An 18737-nucleotide genomic window follows, 5' to 3' on the forward strand; every position below is an offset into this window, starting at 1 on the left:
GGAGCTGCGATGGCAAATTTGGAACTGGATCAGTGGTGATGGAAAAAAGTAGCCGTCAGCTATGCTGGTCCAAAAGAAAACTTAAATCCCAGAACACAACTGTTGTAATATCTTTTTATAAGGATGAACTAAATGACACAAAAGGGTGAGACGTAAATGACATAATAATGATGTAAAGAGGAAGGAAGGCTACATCAAAATTTTGGCTTAGTTATAACATCCAGCCTGATGTAGGTCTGGAAAACACAAAACCTCGCATATCATGCTGCACCCTTTGGTTGTCCTACTAAAAGGTACAATGTGGATTGTGTTATCGATGCCAAACATCCCCCAAAGCAGTCGGGGAAACCTCCGCATTTCACGGCCGGGCTCCAGCTGAACTTCCCCCCACGAACATTCCACACGGCCACAGTCCTCCAGCACCACATCCTTACACTGGCTTCCGTGAACACAGGCAGGTGGTTGTTCGAATCTTCAATGGCAACGTGAACTGTTGCCGTGGACGACAGAGGTGGGCTTCCGTGATCTGCGGCCTTGATCAGAAGTCTGAACGTGCTGGCACCCTTGACAACGCAAAAAGTTGAGAATATTAATGCATGGCCATTTAATTTCCCCCTCTAATGCAGTTTAGCAAAATTTACTGAAATGCAAGGGATCCAGGCCCTGCACAGTTCCGCAGGGCCTGTAAAATGGAGGTCTTCCGCCAAGCTTTCGGTTGTGGCCAGTGAACCCATAACATCCAGAAACCCCTTCCATCAGAAATGTCTACTGGATACATCATGAGGCAATCTGTGAAGTTCTGGTTCAACATTTAAATGGTTTCGTGGTTAAATGTTCACTAATATTAATGTAATTTACTGAGACTAACCTGGAACATACTGCATTTTTTTTTATATCAGAGAACTATTGAACGATGTTGCGAACCACCCCAAACCGCAAGGGAGAGCAGTATACAAATGTAATAAATTAATAAGACTAGTCTTTCCCCCTGTATACTGTCACAAACAGAGGGCATTCATCTAAAATCTACATCCAAATTATAGATGTCCAATCATTTTTAACCCTTTCATATACAACATTTGGAGAGTGGTTCATCTTTCAGTGTCATCTTTATTTTAAATAGAAAAGATGAAACAAGAGCTGGTATTTTGTACCCTGCTTTTTACTGACCGATGGAGTTTCAAAAGTGACTTACAATTGCCTTCCTCCCCCCCCCCCACAATGAACACCCTGAAACTGTAACTGGCCCAAAGTCACCCAGCTGGCTGCATGTGGAGAACAAATGGAGAATCGAACCTGGCTCTCCAGATTAGAGGCTGCCAGTCTTAGTGTCTACACCACGCATTATGGTCTGTGGATTAGAAGACATTGGTATGAATTCCACAAGACCAAAAATGGCTAATTATGCAACCGGGAAAGACAACTCTGATCATAAGCAAGTGTCTTCCATTCTGAAGTCAGAGAGTACTATTGCATAGTGGGGGGGGGGGTATAGAGGGGACCGATAAAGAGTATGCAGATATGGTCTATGGCAGGGGTAGTCAACCAGTGGTCCTCCAGATGTTCATGGACTACAATTCCCATGAGCCCCTGCCAGAAAACGCTGGCAGGGGCTCATGGGAATTGTAGTCCATGGACATCTGGAGGACCACAGGTTGACTACTCCTGGGAACAAGGCCACAGCTTGATTATAGCCCCAAGATGGAGCATGGCGCAGCATGGGAGGAGCTGGAAGTGAAAAGCGGGGTATAAAAACCAACTCTTCTTCAAATACACCATATATGACATTATGGAAATGGCAGGAAATGAACCTCATAGTGTGAGCATCCCGAAATACGAATCAGACCGGTTGATGGTTCAACAGTGAAGACCGGCTCCTTTGGACTAGGGGTCTGCGAAACAAGGGAGTACGACACTCGAGAATTGGCTGAGCCTTCTTCGTCATCATCGGAGGCCGTAACTTGGAATACTGGCTCATCTAGGATTGGGAAGAGAGCGGTGTTTATGCCAAATGCTCAACCCCATTACAGGTCTCACTTGTGGACCACCAAGGAGGGTTGCCAGACACCCTCCCCCAATGGAGATGGGGTCACTTGCTGCCAGACTGCACCAGCTGGTGGTTGGGGGGACATACCCTGAAAAAGAGGGAGATCCATCCAATATGCAGTGAGATGTCTACATCATGTCCATGTGACTCATAAGTGATGTCATGATGGGCCATCAGAGCAATGTTCTGGTATTTGTGCAAATACTCTATGGTAGAAGTCAAATTCACCATAGAGTTATTGCCCAAAGAGCAGAGCGTTGCCCAACATTCAAGATGTGATGATGTCACTTCCAGGTCACATGGCCAGTGATGTACATATGCCATTCTGCACTGGATGGGCCTCCCAGCTGCTCCAGGTAAGTTCTCCTCCCATCACTACCGGTTGCAAGAGGGAGCTGGTAACACTACCACCAAGAAATGTAAACAGTATGCCTCTTTATTTCTACCATTCACAGAAACTCCTCATTAACTGCAGGTTTCAGTCAGATCCAAATGAACAGCCATATAGCTGCCTTATACTGTTTCAGACCACCCGCCCATCAAGGTCAGTACTGTGCACCCATCTCCAAGCAGAGAGGTCTGCCACATCACCTATTCTTTTGATAAGAGAGGGCAGGGATTTAAGGATTCGTGGGGCCCTAGCAGAGTAAAATTGTGGCGAAAGCATCCAGACTAGGGGCAAAGGATCCCACCCCCACAGTGGAAAGGGGCGTCACTCCCAGGGAACAGTGGGGGGAGGCTACAGCCCCGATCCATGGGGGAATGTATTGTGTGGGGACCTTGGAAGCACAGGGCCCGCAGTATGTGCTACTTGTATGAGTACTTCCTTACTCTATCTATCCTTTGCTTGTACATTTGCAAAGGAAGAAAAGGTAAGAGGAAAAAGAAAGAGAAAGGGAAAGGGAAAGGGAAAGGGAAAGGGAAAGGAAAAGGGAAAGGAAGGAAGGAAGGAAGGAAGGAAGGAAGGAAGGAAGGAAGGAAGGAAGGAAGGAAGGAAGGAAGGAAGGAAGGAAAATTACACGCAACACCTGTCTCTCTTGCACTCCCACCCACAGTCAACTTTGCACTTCAGAGGTGGAAGAAGGGAAGGGAAGGAAGGAGGCCTGCAGCACAGCAGTCGAGCTAAGTTTCGGTTCAGTTGCAGTTTCCTTTCCGCTTGCTGTGATGTCTCCGTCTCCATGAGACTCACCTCTCCGGTGATTTTCTTTCACAGTGACATTAAATTCATTCTGGGAAAACTTTGGAGCATTATCATTTATGTCTTTAATCCTAACAAGGAAGAGTAACGATTCGTCCAGGATCTCTCCAGTAGCTGTACTTGCGACATCAAAACGGACCTAAAGTATGGAAAACGACATGGAAGCCAGGTTAGCCCAACAGCTAGGAGAAACGGCTTCATCCCTAAAATAATTGCTTTGGATGCCATAAAAAAGGTGACACCTTTGGGTGACATCATAAGGCACAGAAGCCTATTTACATGCTGCCTTTTCAATATAATCAAACACGTCAGTTTCTCACATTTTCATTTTTTATTCTGTCCTGACATTAAATCATCTGAACATACCTGAATCTGAATCTGAACATATAAATAAAACAGTAAGAGGGTGCTGGGAGGAGTTGGGACTCATCGCCTAACCACCAATCAGGTAGGCTGTCCTGGCTGTCCCATCTCTGACTGGCTGTCTGTCCAATGTACAGCCAATCAGGAAGGATGTCCCACCCCTGGCTGCATCCCCCTCCAACTTCTTCCATATGGAAGAAGTGCCAGCCAGTAAGATAGGCAGGGAGCAGGAGCCCTATAATTGCCTGTCCAGAGGAGTTGGCTGGCCACTGTTTGAGACAGGATGCTGTACAAGATGGACCACTACTATCCAGTAGTACTCTTCTTTAGGCAGTGGCGGGACAGACACTTATCCTGGAGGCTTTAAGCTGATCCAGCAGGGGGTTGGACTAGATGGCCTCTATGGACCCTTCCAACTCTATGATTCTCTGATTCTTTTTATCAGTGATAGTTACCATGAACGAAGGAGTGGTCTCTCGATCAATGGAGCGATGCACATAAACGAGTCCCCTGGAATCATCCCCAAGAGAGAACAATCCAGCCTCTGGGTACGTATTGACACCTGGACCGCTGATTAAATATTTTATGGTCGTATCATGTGATTTATTATTGAAGAGCTACAAAAAGAAAAAGGCAGCTGAGAAAAGGCTAATCTTGCGACCAGTTGCAGCACTCTTGAATCCTGGCATCCTTACCTCCCCCCCCCCCTCCCGAAAAAAGTTTACTCGTCTGGTATTAGCATCAAATAGATCCCATTCACCCACTTATAAAAAAAGAAAAGCAGTGAGCGATATTGTACGAGGTTTCCAATTCAAGGTAAAGATTCCCATCTAGAATTAGAATGATACAGGTATAGTATCTGAAATCTGTAATTAGGTAAAGGTAAAGGTATCCCCTGTGCAAGCACCGAGTCATGTCTGACCCTTGGGGTGACGCCCTCCAGCGTTTTCATGGCAGACTCAATACAGGGTGGTTTGCCAGTGCCTTCCCCAGTCATTACCGCTTACCCCCCAGCAAGCTGGGTACTCATTTTACCGACCTCGGAAGGATGGAAGGCTGAGTCAACCTTGAGCCGGCTGCTGGGATTGAACCCCCAGCCTCATGGGCAAAGCTTTCAGACAGCTGCTTTACCACTCTGCGCCACAAGAGGCTGTAATCTGTAATTATCCTAACATTAATCTGTATGAAATCTCACTGCATCCTGGTGTTCTTATAGAGCAGAGGTTCTTGTGTTCTTATACATATAATGTTCTTATACACACAGAGCAGGGGTCCATCAAAGGCTATTCGCCAGCAAGTATAGATTAGTCTTTCTCAACTTTTTTTTACCCTTGAAAAAACTCTGAAACATTCTTCAGGTTTCGAGAAACCACAGAAGTGGTGCGTTTTGTGCAGAATATGGTTGGGAAGCAGAGTTATGTACATGCCCATCTGGAGGCCCTCCCCTTCCTACCTCCTCTAGGACCATCATTGGACATTTGGGGATGGGGGCAGTCAACATGACCATATATGATAAATCTAGTGGAGAAAGAGTGCATAATAATTGGCAGGTGAAAATCCTTTCCTTGCTCACAAAGCCCGGCTTTGCAATGCGTAGGTACTACTGAGCTAGAACTCAGCTGGGTCCAGATATTTTTCAGAAAGGGGATTACGGGGCACGGAACAATGAAGTCCAAGGGATTTGGTCCACGGAAGTGCCTCTTTCTCACTGATTGCCTTGACGATTGGCTCCGTTGACTGGCGCCTTATTACCTCTCCAACCAATTTGGGGAACGGGCCTTTGCCTTCCTCCTCAATTTCCAGGGTGGTAATCACCCATCTTCTTTTCGTGCGCCGCAAGGGATGCAGGTTCAGAGGCTGGCCCTAAGAATATAATGGTGCATTTCTGTGAATCACTTTACTGGGATACAGATTTTTATGTTCATGGTATTTCTATGATAGTCTGTATACTGGAGCAGAATATTTCTTTCAGTGTACTGACCAGGGCTTTCAAAGCAGGCTTACCAAGGCCAGTTTCCCATGAGTGATCTCCTGCCCATCATGCTGGCATTCTTGCCACCTTTGACGCTTGTGGAAGGAGTAGAGCAGGCAGACGAAGGGCATCTGATCTGGAAGTGACGTGACTCCTAAGCTGCACTCCAGGAGTTCTCTCAACAGCCAAGGACTTTACCATAGAGACTTGGAGAGATTCCTAGATTGTTGTCTGGAAGTGATGTCACGTTTAGGTCACTTGGGGATGCCAACCCCCAAGTGGGACCTGGGGACCCCATAATATTATAGCTTATCTCCAGGGGACAGAGATCAGTCCCCCTGGAGAAGATGGCTGCTTTGGAGGGGGGACTCCATAGCATCATAGCTCATCTCCAGCAGACAGAGATCAGTTCCCCTGGAGAAGATGGCTGCTTTGGGGGGGGGGACTCCATAGCATTATAGCTCATCTCCAGGGACAGAGATCAGTTCCCCTGGAGAAGATGGCTGCTTTGGAGGGGGGACTCCATAGCATTATAGCTCATCTCCAAGGGACAGAGATCAGTTCCCCTGGAGAAGATGGCTGCTTTGGGGGGGGGACTCCATAGCATTATAGCTCATCTCCAGGGACAGAGATCAGTTCCCCTGGAGAAGATGGCTGCTTTGGAGGGGGGACTCCATAGCATTATAGCTCATCTCCAAGGGACAGAGATCAGTCCCCCTGGAGAAAATGGCTGCTTTGGAGGGTGGACTCCATAGCATTATAGCTCATCTCCAGGGGACAGAGATCAGCTCCCCTGGAGAAGATGGCTGCTTTGGAGGGGGGACTCCATAGCATTATAGCTCATCTCCAAGGGACAGAGATCAGTTCCCCTGGAGAAGATGGCTGCTTTGGAGGGGGGACTCCATAGCATTATAGCTCATCTCCAGGGGACAGAGATCAGTTCCCCTGGAGAAGATGGCTGCTTTGGAGGGGGGACTCCATAGCATTATAGCTCATCTCCAGGGGACAGAGATCAGTTCCCCTGGAGAAGATGGCTGCTTTGGAGGGGGGACTCCATAGCATTATAGCTCATCTCCAGGGGACAGAGATCAGTTCCCCTGGAGAAGATGGCTGCTTTGGAGGGGGGACTCCATAGCATTATAGCTCATCTCCAGGGGACAGAGATCAGTTCCCCTGGAGAAGATGGCTGCTTTGGAGGGGGGACTCCATAGCATTATAGCTCATCTCCAGGGGACAGAGATCAGTTCCCCTGGAGAAGATGGCTGCTTTGGAGGGGGGACTCCATAGCATTATAGCTCATCTCCAGGGGACAGAGATCAGTTCCCCTGGAGAAGATGGCTGCTTTGGAGGGGGGACTCCATAGCATTATAGCTCATCTCCAGGGGACAGAGATCAGTTCCCCTGGAGAAGATGGCTGCTTTGGAGGGGGGACTCCATAGCATTATAGCTCATCTCCAGGGACAGAGATCAGTCCCCCTGGAGAAAATGGCTGCTTTGGAGGGGGGACTCCATAGCATTATAGCTCATCTCCAGGGGACAGAGATCAGTTCCCCTGGATAAAATGGCTGCCTTGGAGGGTAACTCCATAGCATTATACTCACTGAGGTCCCTCCCTGGCCTAAATCCCGCCCATCCTGGCTCCACCCCCAGGTATTTCTCAACCCAGAGCTGGCAATGTGAACCTCCTAACACCCTTCCCAGTCTCCCAAGGCTTATGGGCACAGCCTTATGGGCAATTTCCAAGCATAAACACTGGAAACATAATATGTAGCTGCCTTATACTAAATAAGAACATTGGTCCATCAGAGGTCAGTAATGACTGCTAGGGTTGTGCATTTCGGCTCGGCTTGGCTGCCTTGGTGGCTAGAAGCAGTCTGTAGGAAGCCAGTGTCATGGCTCAGAGAGCTCTGCTCCTGTGTGTGGCCACTGGCTGCTGCCCCACCACCACCCCTCCACTCCGAGGTGCTGGCCGCCTCGGGCATCGGTGTTCATCAAACCGAGCCAAAGCGCACACCCCTATGGGAAGCGGCTCTCCAGGATCCCAGGCAGAATTCTTTCACATCACCTACTGCCTGGTCCTATACTGGGGCATGAACGTGGGACCTTCTGCATGGCAAGCAGAGGCTCTGCCACTGAGCCAGGGTCCTTCCCCTAAACAAGTTCTTCAATAGCAGATGCCTTGTAGATCCCCGAAGGCTCTTTGATAAGCTCACAATTGGATGCTGGTGTCAATGACAAATGTGCATGTGTGAACTTACTCTTTAAGGACTCAGGTGTGAAAATCGTGCCAGCTCATTGTCATTGCGAACTATAACAGCAGTATTAGAAGGAAGATATAGGAAAATACCCTATACTGAAAGGAAATGCACCTGTGGCTCTGGACATGTAGAAACCATGGAACATGTTCTCTTTCAATGTCGATTCTAACTAGTCTAATTCTTCCACTGCTAGGCAGATTCTCAGGGCGCTCAGGAGAATTTTACATTTCTCTGCTGCTTGCAGATATAGAAAATAACACAACTTATAGAGTTGCCAAGTTCTGTGCAGCAGCGATCAAAATTCGTAATAGCATGGTCTGTTTTAAATGAATCTGGACAGCTGTGTTTATCTACCTTTTCCATTTTCTATTGTTATCTTTTAAGATGTTTTAATTCCTGGTTTTAATGGATGTTTCTGTATCATCTTATGCTGGTCTATGACCGTAATAAATCTTAACTACAACTACAATAACTGGAATGGGATTTCCTTCTGCCCACACATATAGGAGAGACCCACAGAACACTGCGATTTCTAAATAATTTTACCCTGGAATTTGAAAACAGAAGTCCCCACCTGGCTGCTTCCTTGGCTGGTGGTCTTTCTGAGGCTGTCGCTCTCTCCCCATCCGTGGTGAAAGGTGCCAAAGGTGAGAACCTTAAAACAAATGGGGAAAGAGCAGAGGTAAGGAGGATTGCTTTTAAGTAAAGCTTTTTGCACACCCTGCCCACTGCCAAGTCAAGCAAACTGGGGAATCGTGCTAGCCCCGTGTAAATTAAAAGCTCAAAGGTGGTTGTGGAGGGAGACGGGGACCATTTCTCCCCACGGCTCTCACCTCAAGTGCTGTGTGGTCTTAAGTCAGTGAATGCTAAAAGGATAGGCCAGGCTTGCTCGATCCCGTCTGATCTCGGAAGCTAAGCAGGGCTGACCCTGGCTAGTATTTGGACGGGAGGCTTTTAAGGATTTGAGTGGTAGGTCCTCCAAGGAACAATAGGGATCACGAGACAGGCGATGGCCAACCTTCTCCGAACATCCCTTCCCTGTCTGCCGAACGATCCTCAGAATTCCTAGCTTCACTACATCTGCCATGCAATAAATAATGCTAGCAAGGTAGTCTTATCGGTGTGGCTTGCAACAGCAAACAGTAGACTTGAAAACCTGATTCACACCACTGGTCCTAAAACAAAGGCGCTTATTGCATTTATTATATACATCTTTGATATTGGGCTCCCAATGGCCTCCCTTCCGAACTGCTAAAGTCAATAGAGGTTTAAGAAGAACAGGGCTGAAGGCCCAGGTGTTATCGAAACGTTCACTGTGCCTGATAAGGGCAGTCTTGGACCACAACGTTAACCATGCCTAGTACCAATGAAGATGCAATGGACACCCTGTGAGGTAGGTGAGTTTGAGGGAGCTCTAAGAGAAATGCTTGGTCGGAATAGCCCAAGGTCACCCATCCGGCTGCATGTAGAGTAGGAGCGGGGAATCACACCCAGATCAGAATCTGCTGCTCTTAAGAGAGCCAGATGGTGTAGTGGTTAGCAGTGCGGACTTCTAATCTGGTGAGCCAGGTTTGATTCCCCCTCCTTCACATGCAGCCAGCTGGGTGACCTTGGGCTCGCCACAGCACTGAGAAAGCTGTTCTGACTGAGCAGTAATATCAGAGCTCTCTCAGCCTCACCTCCCTCACAGGGTGTCTGTTGTGGGGAGAGGAAAGGGAAGGTGACTGTAAGCCACTTTGAGCCTCCTTCAGGTAGAGAAAAGCTGGATATAAGAACCAACTCTTCTTCTTCATCATCATCACTACACTACACTGGCAACAATCTAAGCTTACCAAATTCTCACAAGAGGCCCTGACCCCACCAAGTGAAGGTGTGATGTCATGCCCAGGAAAACCCAATACATGATGTCAGTCTACTTTAGGAATCGCTAGAAACTCTATGGTTTTACTTGACGGCACCCCCCCTTGCGTTCCTGTCCCCGCATATTTGGCTGGCAGCCCTACAACAAGCTACCAAACAGAAGAAAAAAACAGACTATTTCTCTTCTATTTTTTCCTCACTCTGATGACAGCTCTTATTGTACGGAAGCCTGAGAACCATCAGCAAGCCGAAGGGGGGTCAGTAGAGGTGACCTGGTTGTAACAGAAACGTCATTCCTGAGGCGTAACCACCTGTTGTGCTCAGAAAGCTTGTTTGACTTGTTGTCTTGGTACAAGATTGATCCCCAGAGCATAGTGCTGTGTGCTCTTTCTGCTTCCAAGCTTCCCCATTGGCTGTTTTGTGGCCTGTTAGCGGTCATTTCGCCAGCGTTTAGCAACTGAGTGTTCAATATTGTTGTCCTGGCCAGAATTTTCTTTCTCTCCCAAGTGGCATGACATTTCCACCACCTGCAGCTATGCGTACGATCCAGCCAATGGCATGCACCTTTTCAGAACTGGATTGACACACAAATTAAATATACTACAGTTTTAGGGCCTCAGGTTATTAAAGGACTCTAAATACAATTTTTTTTATATCTGTTGATGTTATGGTTGCTTTTGTAAACCTTTGCTATATAAATCTGCTAAACAAGCTAAGATAAGTAGAGGACCCACAATGAATTGTAGATGCCATCTCATTTTCCCCACCCCATTCCTGCTTACCCTTCCCTGAAAGGCCCCATAGACTCTTCCCTTTTCCTACTTGCTTCCCTCCTTCCCACTCACCAGCCAGGCGACTACCCCTGCCTTGTAGAATCATAGAACCATAGAATCATAGAGTTGGAAGGGGCCATACAGGCAATCTAGTCCAACCCCCTGCTCAATGCAGGATCAGCCCTAAGCATCCTAAAGCATCCAAGAAAAGTGTGTATCCAACCTTTGTTGAAGACTGCCAGTGAGGGGGAGCTCACCACCTCCTTAGGCAGCCTATTCCACTGCTGAGCTACTCTGACTGTGAAATTTTTTTCCTGATATCTAGCCTATATCGTTGTACTTGTAATTTAAACCCATTACTGCATGTCCTCTCCTCTGCAGCCAGCAGAAACAGCATCCTGCCCTCCTCCAAGTGACAACCTTTCAAATACTTAAAGAGGGCTATCATGTCCCCTCTCAACCTCCTTTTCTCCAGGCTGAACATTCCCAAGTCCCTCAACCTATCTTCATAGGGCTTGGTCCCTTGGCCCCAGATCATCTTCGTCGCTCTCCTCTGTACCCTTTCAATTTTATCTACGTCCTTCTTGAAGTGAGGCCTCCAGAACTGCACACAGTTCTGTACTTTCCTTCTTTTCCTCCTGCTGGGAGTTTCTACCCAGGGAAATTATGGCCCAGTTGAATCATGCAGGCCTCAGGACTAGACCCAGTTGCACAATGAGGAACTCACGAGGCATTGTGATGGGCACCCAATTTCCTCTATATCCCCTTCCTCAGACAATTCCCTCTTACCCTCCCCCAGCAGACCCCATATCCTCACTTTAACCTGCTTCCTTTTTGCCTTCCCACCCATTAACTAGCCAACCTTTTCTCTGCTCTCCATCTTCAGCCATATTATCATTGTTTACTGCTGTTGAACACCAGTAATCATCCAGACCAGTAATCATCCAAGAAAACAAAGATCATGGCATCCGGCCCTCTCAATTCATGGCAAATAGATGGGGAAGAAATGGAGATAGTGACAGATTTTATTTTCCTGGGCTCCAAGATCACTGCAGATGGAGACTGCAGCAAAGAAATTAAAAGACGCTTGCTCCTGGGGAGGAAAGCTATGGCAAATCTAGACAGCATCCTAAAAAGCAGAGACATCACCCTGCCAACAAAAGCGCGTTTAGTCAAGGCTATGGTATTCCCAGTTGCAATGTATGGCTGCGAAAGTTGGACCATAAGGAAGGCCGAGCGTCAAAGAATTGAGGCTTTTGAACTCTGGTGCTGGAGAAGACTCTTGCGAGTCCCTTGGACTGCAAGGCGAACAAACCGGTCAGTCCTAGAGGAGATCAACCCTGACTGCTCTTTAGAAGGCCAGATCCTGAAGATGAAACTCAAATACTTTGGCCACCTCATGAGAAGGAAGGACTCCCTGGAGAAGAGCCTAATGCTGGGAGCGATCGAGGGCAAAAGAAGAAGGGGACGACAGAGAATGAGGTGGCTGGATGGAGTCACTGAAGCAGTAGGTGCAAACTTAAATGGACTCCGGGGAATGGTAGAGGACAGGAAGGCCTGGAGGATCATTGTCCATGGGGTCGCGATGGGTCGGACACGACTTCGCACATAACAACAATAACAATCATCCAGACTTAGGGTGAGTCACACAGTGATTAGTGCCACACCTGGCCCCTTTGAGTTCTCCTTCAAAGGCTAAAACAGTCCTGGAAAGTTTCTCTACCTCCCCCTGCCTTTTACTGACAGAAAACAACGTTTGAAGACTGGAAACTAGGGTTGTGTGCGCCCGATTTGGTCGTTCCAGGCCGCCACTGCCAGCGCTTCGCCGTGGGGGGGTGGTGGTGAGGCACAACTACCTGCCCACCCAGAGTGACCGCAATTCCATGCCCAGATTATGCCCCCCCTCAAAAACACAGAATCTCTGGCCAGTCTGGCCTGGAGAAAATTCACCTCCTGACCCCAAAGAGGCAATTGGCATTTCCTTGGCTATGCAAGAAGGCCAGAAGAGCCAAGAATGGACACAATCCCTTCTGCCCAACCACTCACAATCTACCTAAGTTCACAGCATCAACATTTCTGTGAGGTGGCTAACTAGACTCAGCTTAAAAACTTCCAAGGAAGGAGAACCCACCACCTCTCCTCAGGGTGGCTATCTGAGCTGAGACTATTAGTTGGGATGGGGATGGACCTGAATGAGACACAGGAAGTCGTATGTTGATTTACTGCACCAAAAAAATGCAAGCGTTTAACTTTAGCTTTTGACATCTCTATAGCTTGGCCCTGAAACCCAACAAGATTTCCATTATGGTTATATGCCAAGCTGGATGAGGTAGAGGAAGTTGCCTGTTGATTTACTCAGGTCTGACTTTCGCTTCTGCCATCACCATATCATGGCCCAGAACCAAAACGTAATTTCCTGTATGGTTCCCTGCCAGTCTTGCAATACAAATGAAATACCATAGAATCATAGAGTTGGAAGGGACCTCATGGGTGATCTAGTCCAACCCACTGCACTATGCAGGACACTCACATCCCAATTGCTCATCTACTGTCACCTGCCACCCCTTTGCCTTCACAGAATCATTTTTATTCCTCTCTTTTGAAAGTCACCACCTCACCTGAAGGCATGCATTATTAAATGCCCTGAAACCCAAGTTTTCCAATGTGTGAATCTATGACTATGTAGGCTCTTGACTGCAGGTCAACCATCTCTTTTGAGTCAGAAGAACAATCAGGCTAAATTCATCATCCGTCTCGGTCTGTTGTCTTTCCCTAGAGTGCTCTCCTTGTCAACAGGTTAACCCGCCAAAAGTATTAGTCCTTTGCTAGAGCTAACGCCTGTTAATGCATCTTGTTGAACAGGACATCTTAGAAAGACCTATTATGTATGTGGATATATGTTCGGGCCTTAGAGTTCATGTATCGCAGATTTAATAGACCCTCCACCTGAGACCCTGGAGAACTATGTCCTGTCCATCTCGGTAGGACTGGAAGAGATTGGCCAATTCCCCAATTCTATATGAGGCAGACAGTGACCATAAAAACCCAACTGATGACAGCTAGGACCTTCAAAGGTTGAATGTCTGTATTCAACAATGCATATTGCATATAGTTCAATAGCCTATGGGCTGTATATATGTTTTTAATTCCTAAAGTATTTTAAAAATTGTGCACAATAAAAATTATATAATTTTAAAATTAATATGGACATTCAAACTTTGAAGGTCCTGACTGTTACTAGTTGGATTTTTATGGCTTCATTTCCAGACCCCTCCCCCTTTTTATGTAGGCATGTGGACCTGTTCTTTCCGATCTACTCTATCCAACAAGCAAAGTGGAATCGACAGTTTATGTATCCAAACTTCCCTCTCGAAGTTCTTCTTTACCTCCATACTGGGGAGCCCAGAAATAGCTAGTAAACATAAACAAGAGTAAACAGTTACTTAAAAATAGGACTTCAGACCAAGGGGATTCAATGCTACCCTGATTATACCACATTATTGGCACTGGTTGAAAGAGTGAACTTGAAAAACGCAAAGTTGCTGCAGAAAAAACAATTTGTTGTTGTTAGGTGTGAAGCCGTGTCCGACCCATCACAACCCCATGGACAATGATCCTCCAGGCCTTCCTGTCCTCTACCACTCCCCAGAGTCCATTTAAGTTTGCACCGACTGCTTCAGTGACTCCATCCAGCCACCTCATTCTCTGCCGTCCCCTTCTTCTTTTGCCCTTGATCGCTCCCAGCATTAGGCTGTTGTCCAGGGAGTCCTTCCTTCTCATGAGGTGGCCAAAGTATTTGAGTTTCATCTTCAGGATCTGGCCTTCTAAGGAGCAGTCAGGGCTGATCTCTAGGACTGACTGGTTTGTTCGCCTTGCAGTCCAAGGGACTCGCAAGAGTCTTCTCCAGCACCAGAGTTCAAAAGCCTCAATTCTTTGACGCTCGGCCTTCCTTATGGTCCAACTTTCACAGCCATACATTGCAACTGGGAAGACCATGGCCTTGACTAAATGCACTTTTGTTGGCAGGGTGATGTCTCTGCTTTTTAGGATGCTGTCTAGATTTGCCATAGCTTTCCTCCCCAGGAGCAAGCGTCTTTTAATTTCTTTGCTGCAGTCCCCATCTGCAGTGATCTTGGAGCCCAGGAAAATAAAATCTGTCGCTACCTCCATTTCTTCCCCATCTATTTGCCAGGAATTGAGAGGGCCGGATGCCATGCAGGGCCTTATTTTCCTTGATGAATGTAGAGAGATCTTTTCTACCCAACCTGGAGTCTGCTGAGAAGGCATGTTGAAATACGTGGTGTTATTCACATTCACCGAAGCATGCAACTTCTGATCTAAAACAGTTCTTGATGTTGACTTTGCTGGACAAAACCTCCTTTCCACTTCACCCCTTGAAAGAAAATCTTTCTGTGAAGGAGGATTCCTCTCAAACAGCAGCTTTCAACAGCATTGTTCCTGGATCACGGTGTCAATAAATTCAGCCACTGGTATTAACATCCACACACACCCTTTCCAAAGAAATTGGTCACGACTCCCGGAAGCTGAAAGATTTCCTTCAACATTCGATAAGTTCCAGTTAAAGGTGAGGAAGAATTGTGTCTAGCAACTGCCAAGCTAAAGGTAAAGGTATCCCCTGTGCAAGCGCCGGGTCATGTCTGACCCATGGGGTGACGCCCTCTAGCGTTTTCATGGCAGACTCAAAACGGGGTGGTTTGCCAGTGCCTTCCCCAGTCATTACCGTTCACCCCCAGCAAGCTGGGTGCTCATTTTACCGACCTCAGAAGGATGGAAGGCTGAGTCGACTTTGAGCCGGCTGCTGGGATCGAACTTCCAGCCTCATAGGCAAAGCTATCAGACAGCTGCCTTACCACTCTGCACCACACAACTATGTGTAGATCTTTTAACTGCCAAGCTAAAGATGTGTAAAAAAAGAATTCTAAGTACAATCATTATTCCCTAAGAAGAGGAAGACGAACTGTTTTTTATACCACACTTTTCCCTACCCGAAGGAGTCCCAAAGTGGCTTATAAATACTTTCCCCTTCCTCTCCCCACAACAGACACCATGTGAGGTAGGTGGGGCTGAGAGAGCTGTTCTGACTGAGCATTATCTGGATAGCAACTGGTCGGTTCTTCCTTATTTTTACAGCTTCCCTGCAAAAGTTGTTGTGAACATAAATGATGGGGAGGTATGAGACTCTGAGATGTGATAAAGATGCCATAACTCAAGAGTGATAAGAAGGAAAACGAATATTTGCCTAGTCAGAACTATTTGTGCACGAGACACATTCTTCTGCTAAGAAACAGGAGGCAACAGGAGACATTTCCCCAAGAAAGTCATCTAACCTTCCTGGGAAGTCTTTCACAAAAGATGCAGAGATAAGGGGAATTCTAGTCACCTAACAGTAAATCAAACCAACTGTTGAAATCTCTCTGTGATGCACACCCAGGAATTTAGGATTTTATAATTCCTGGAATGAAGTAGGAAGCAGAGTTAAAGCTAACATCACTTTATTATCAGGTTTTCAGAATGCATTCCTGACATGTGCTCCGTCCTCCCATGCGCAAGATTCCCTGGGGTGCGCCCACCAATTCATTTGCTGCCAACTGAAAGACAGCTTGTTTTAGAATATTCTGCTGTAATCAGTATCGACTGATCAACTGCCAACCTTAATGCATCAGTTATATTAAACTGATTGAAAACTGTTGGATACTTTGAAAGACTAACCCTCACCGTCCTGCGCTGTATGGGAGGGCGGATTAAAAATCTAAGAAATAAATAATAAATAAATAAACGTTGTGCCCAACATTTGAAGTGTTGCATCCAATCAGCCACCAGATATAAAAGAAGACTACTTATTAGAAGAAGAAGAAGTAGAAGAAGATTTGGTTCTTATATGCCACTTTTCTCTACCCGAAGGAGTCTCAAAGCGGCTTACAGTTGCCTTCCCTTTCCTCTCCCCACAACAGACACCCTGTGAGGGAGGTGAGGCTGAGAGAGCCCTGATATTACTGAAGAAGAAGAAGAGTTGGTTCTTATATGCTGCTTTTCTCTACCTGAAGGAGTCTCAAAGCAGCTTCCATTCGCCTTCCCTTCCCTTTCTCCGCAAAAAGCACCCTGTGAGGGAGGTGAGGCTGAGAGAGCCCTGATATTACTGAAGAAGAAGAAGAGCTGGTTTTTATATGGCACTTTTCTGTACCCGAAGGAGTCTCAAAGCGGCTTCCGATTGCCTTCCCTTTCCTCTCCCCACAACAGGCATCCTGTGAGATAGTTGGAGCTAACAGAGGCCTGAGAGAACTGTGATAGGCCCAAAGCAACCCAGATTACAATCACTCCCCCCTACAACAAATACCCACTGAGGTAGGTGTGTTTGAGAGAGCTTGAGAGAACTGTGACGGGCCCAAGGTAACTCATCAGGCCTCAGGTCGGTCTTACAATCTCCTTCCCTCCCTCTCCCCACAACAGTCACACTGTAGGGTAGGTGGGGCTGAGAGAGCTCTGATAGAACTGGGCTGGCCCAAGCAAATGCTGGCAGGGGCTCATGGGAACTGTAGTCCACGGACATCTGGAGGGTCACCGTTTGACCACCCCTGGACTAGCCTCTGGGAGACCAAGGTCGGAATCCCTACTGGCCAGGAAACTTACTGAATGACCTGGGGCCAGCCTCACGCTTCCAGCCCGTCCTACCTCACAAGGTTGTTGCGAGACACACTGGATGCCAGAAAAACTCGGGAAACGACTTTCGCTCCCCACTGGGGAGAAAGGCGAGTCCGAACGAGTTCAAACGATACAGCCAAAGGAAGGACCAACCCGGGCGCGATGTGAGCTGCTTTCCTTTCCGGGCGCGATTTGCCCGACGGATTGGGCCAATGCGGACTGGCCCCGAGATGCAGGTCTGCCCCAGTCCTCGCTCCCTTTGCAGGCGAGAGACCCCCACCCTCCACCCCGGGCTTCCTTTGCGCCGCGTTCCCCTCTCCCTCCCTCCCTCGACCCGCTTGGCCGGGCTCCGCGGTACTTACGGCTAGAAGCAGAAGCGTCGCCCGCGGGCACCAGCCGCGCCCCCACCTGCCACACATCGCTCCGCTCTGGGCTGGGAAGCGGGCCAGGCGCCCAGCGGGCGCTTTAACCCGGCGGAGAGGAGGAGGAGGAGGCGGCGGAGGCGGAGCACTGGAGCCCTGCCCCGCGGGGATTCCCTCCGGCCAGCCAGGGATCCGTCGGGGAGAGACAGCCCTGGGCGGCCGCTGCCCACCGAGGAGGGTTGGCAAGCTCCAGGGGGTGGCTGGAGAACCCCCCCCATCCGCCCATTACAGCTGACCTCCGGGGCACCAGAGATCAGCTCCCCCTGGAGAAAACCCGCCCTGTAAGGTGGGCTCTGCTGGGGATGCCAGCCTCCAGGTGATACCTGGGGATCCCCTGCAATTCTGGCTCATCTCCAGGAGGCAGAGATCTGTTTTTCTGAAGAAAGTGGAGGGTGGACTCCATAACATTATACCGCACTGAGGTCCCTCCCCACCCCCAAATCCCAACCACTCCCAGCTCCACCCCCAAAGTCTCCAGGTATTTCGTAGAAACATAGAGCTGGAAGGGGCCTTAGAGGCTATCTAATCCAACCCCCTGATCTGTGCTGGTCAGCCTCAAGCATCCATGAGAAGTAGCTGTCCAGCTGCTTCTTAAACCCAGGGCTGGCAATTCCAGCTCTGTGTAGGAAATCCTACTCCACTGAAGTCCCTCTCCTTCTCTCCCTAAACTCTGCCCTCTTCAGACTCCACCCCTAAAATATCCAGGTATTTTCCCCACCTGGAGCTGGCAACCCTAAGTGAAAGGCCAAACTAGCCCTCTGAGCAAAGGATCTTCCCGTCGTTCAGAGCTTTCCTTAGGCTTTCTCCAGAGAGGAGAATGGGCACACCTCATGAGGAGTGTCAAGTGCCCTCAACTCCCATGCTGTCCTCCAAAATGACCTATCATTAACAGCCCTGCTCAGGTCTTCCAAACTTGAAGGCCGTGGCTTCTTGATAGAATCTTTCCTTTCATGGTGCCTAAGGAGGTGGTCATGACTGGGGAAGGCACTGGCAAACCACCCCGTATTGAGTCTGCCATGAAAACGCTAGAGGGCGTCACCCCAAGGGTCAGACATGACTCGGTGCTTGCACAGGGGATACCTTTACCTTTAAGGAGGTGGTGCCTAAGAGCCTCTTGTGGCGCAGAGTGGTAAGGCAGCCGTCTGAAAGCTTTGCCCATAAGGCTGGGAGTTCAATCCCAGCAG

The 18737-nt window shown here is 48.2% G+C and overlaps 1 protein-coding gene across 2 annotated transcripts in view; it reads right to left on the minus strand.

Annotated features, from left to right (window-relative positions):
• Window positions 1-17582, minus strand: part of CDH26 (cadherin 26) — a 30091-nt gene extending 12509 nt beyond the window's left edge. For both annotated transcript variants that reach the window (XM_077336354.1, XM_077336353.1), the window contains exons 1-7: window positions 17494-17582; window positions 8413-8493; window positions 5361-5471; window positions 4064-4225; window positions 3237-3384; window positions 1812-1978; window positions 435-563 (exon numbers count right to left, since the gene is read on the minus strand). In XM_077336354.1, coding sequence (XP_077192469.1) covers window positions 435-563; window positions 1812-1978; window positions 3237-3384; window positions 4064-4225; window positions 5361-5471; window positions 8413-8493; window positions 17494-17550 — 855 coding nt within the window. In that variant the 5' untranslated portion in view covers window positions 17551-17582. The remainder of the gene's footprint in view (window positions 1-434; window positions 564-1811; window positions 1979-3236; window positions 3385-4063; window positions 4226-5360; window positions 5472-8412; window positions 8494-17493) is intronic.
• Window positions 17583-18737: the final 1155 nt, after the last annotated feature.

The sequence above is a fragment of the Paroedura picta genome, chromosome 4 (assembly GCF_049243985.1).
Source record: "Paroedura picta isolate Pp20150507F chromosome 4, Ppicta_v3.0, whole genome shotgun sequence".
Classification (NCBI taxonomy): domain Eukaryota; kingdom Metazoa; phylum Chordata; class Lepidosauria; order Squamata; family Gekkonidae; genus Paroedura; species Paroedura picta.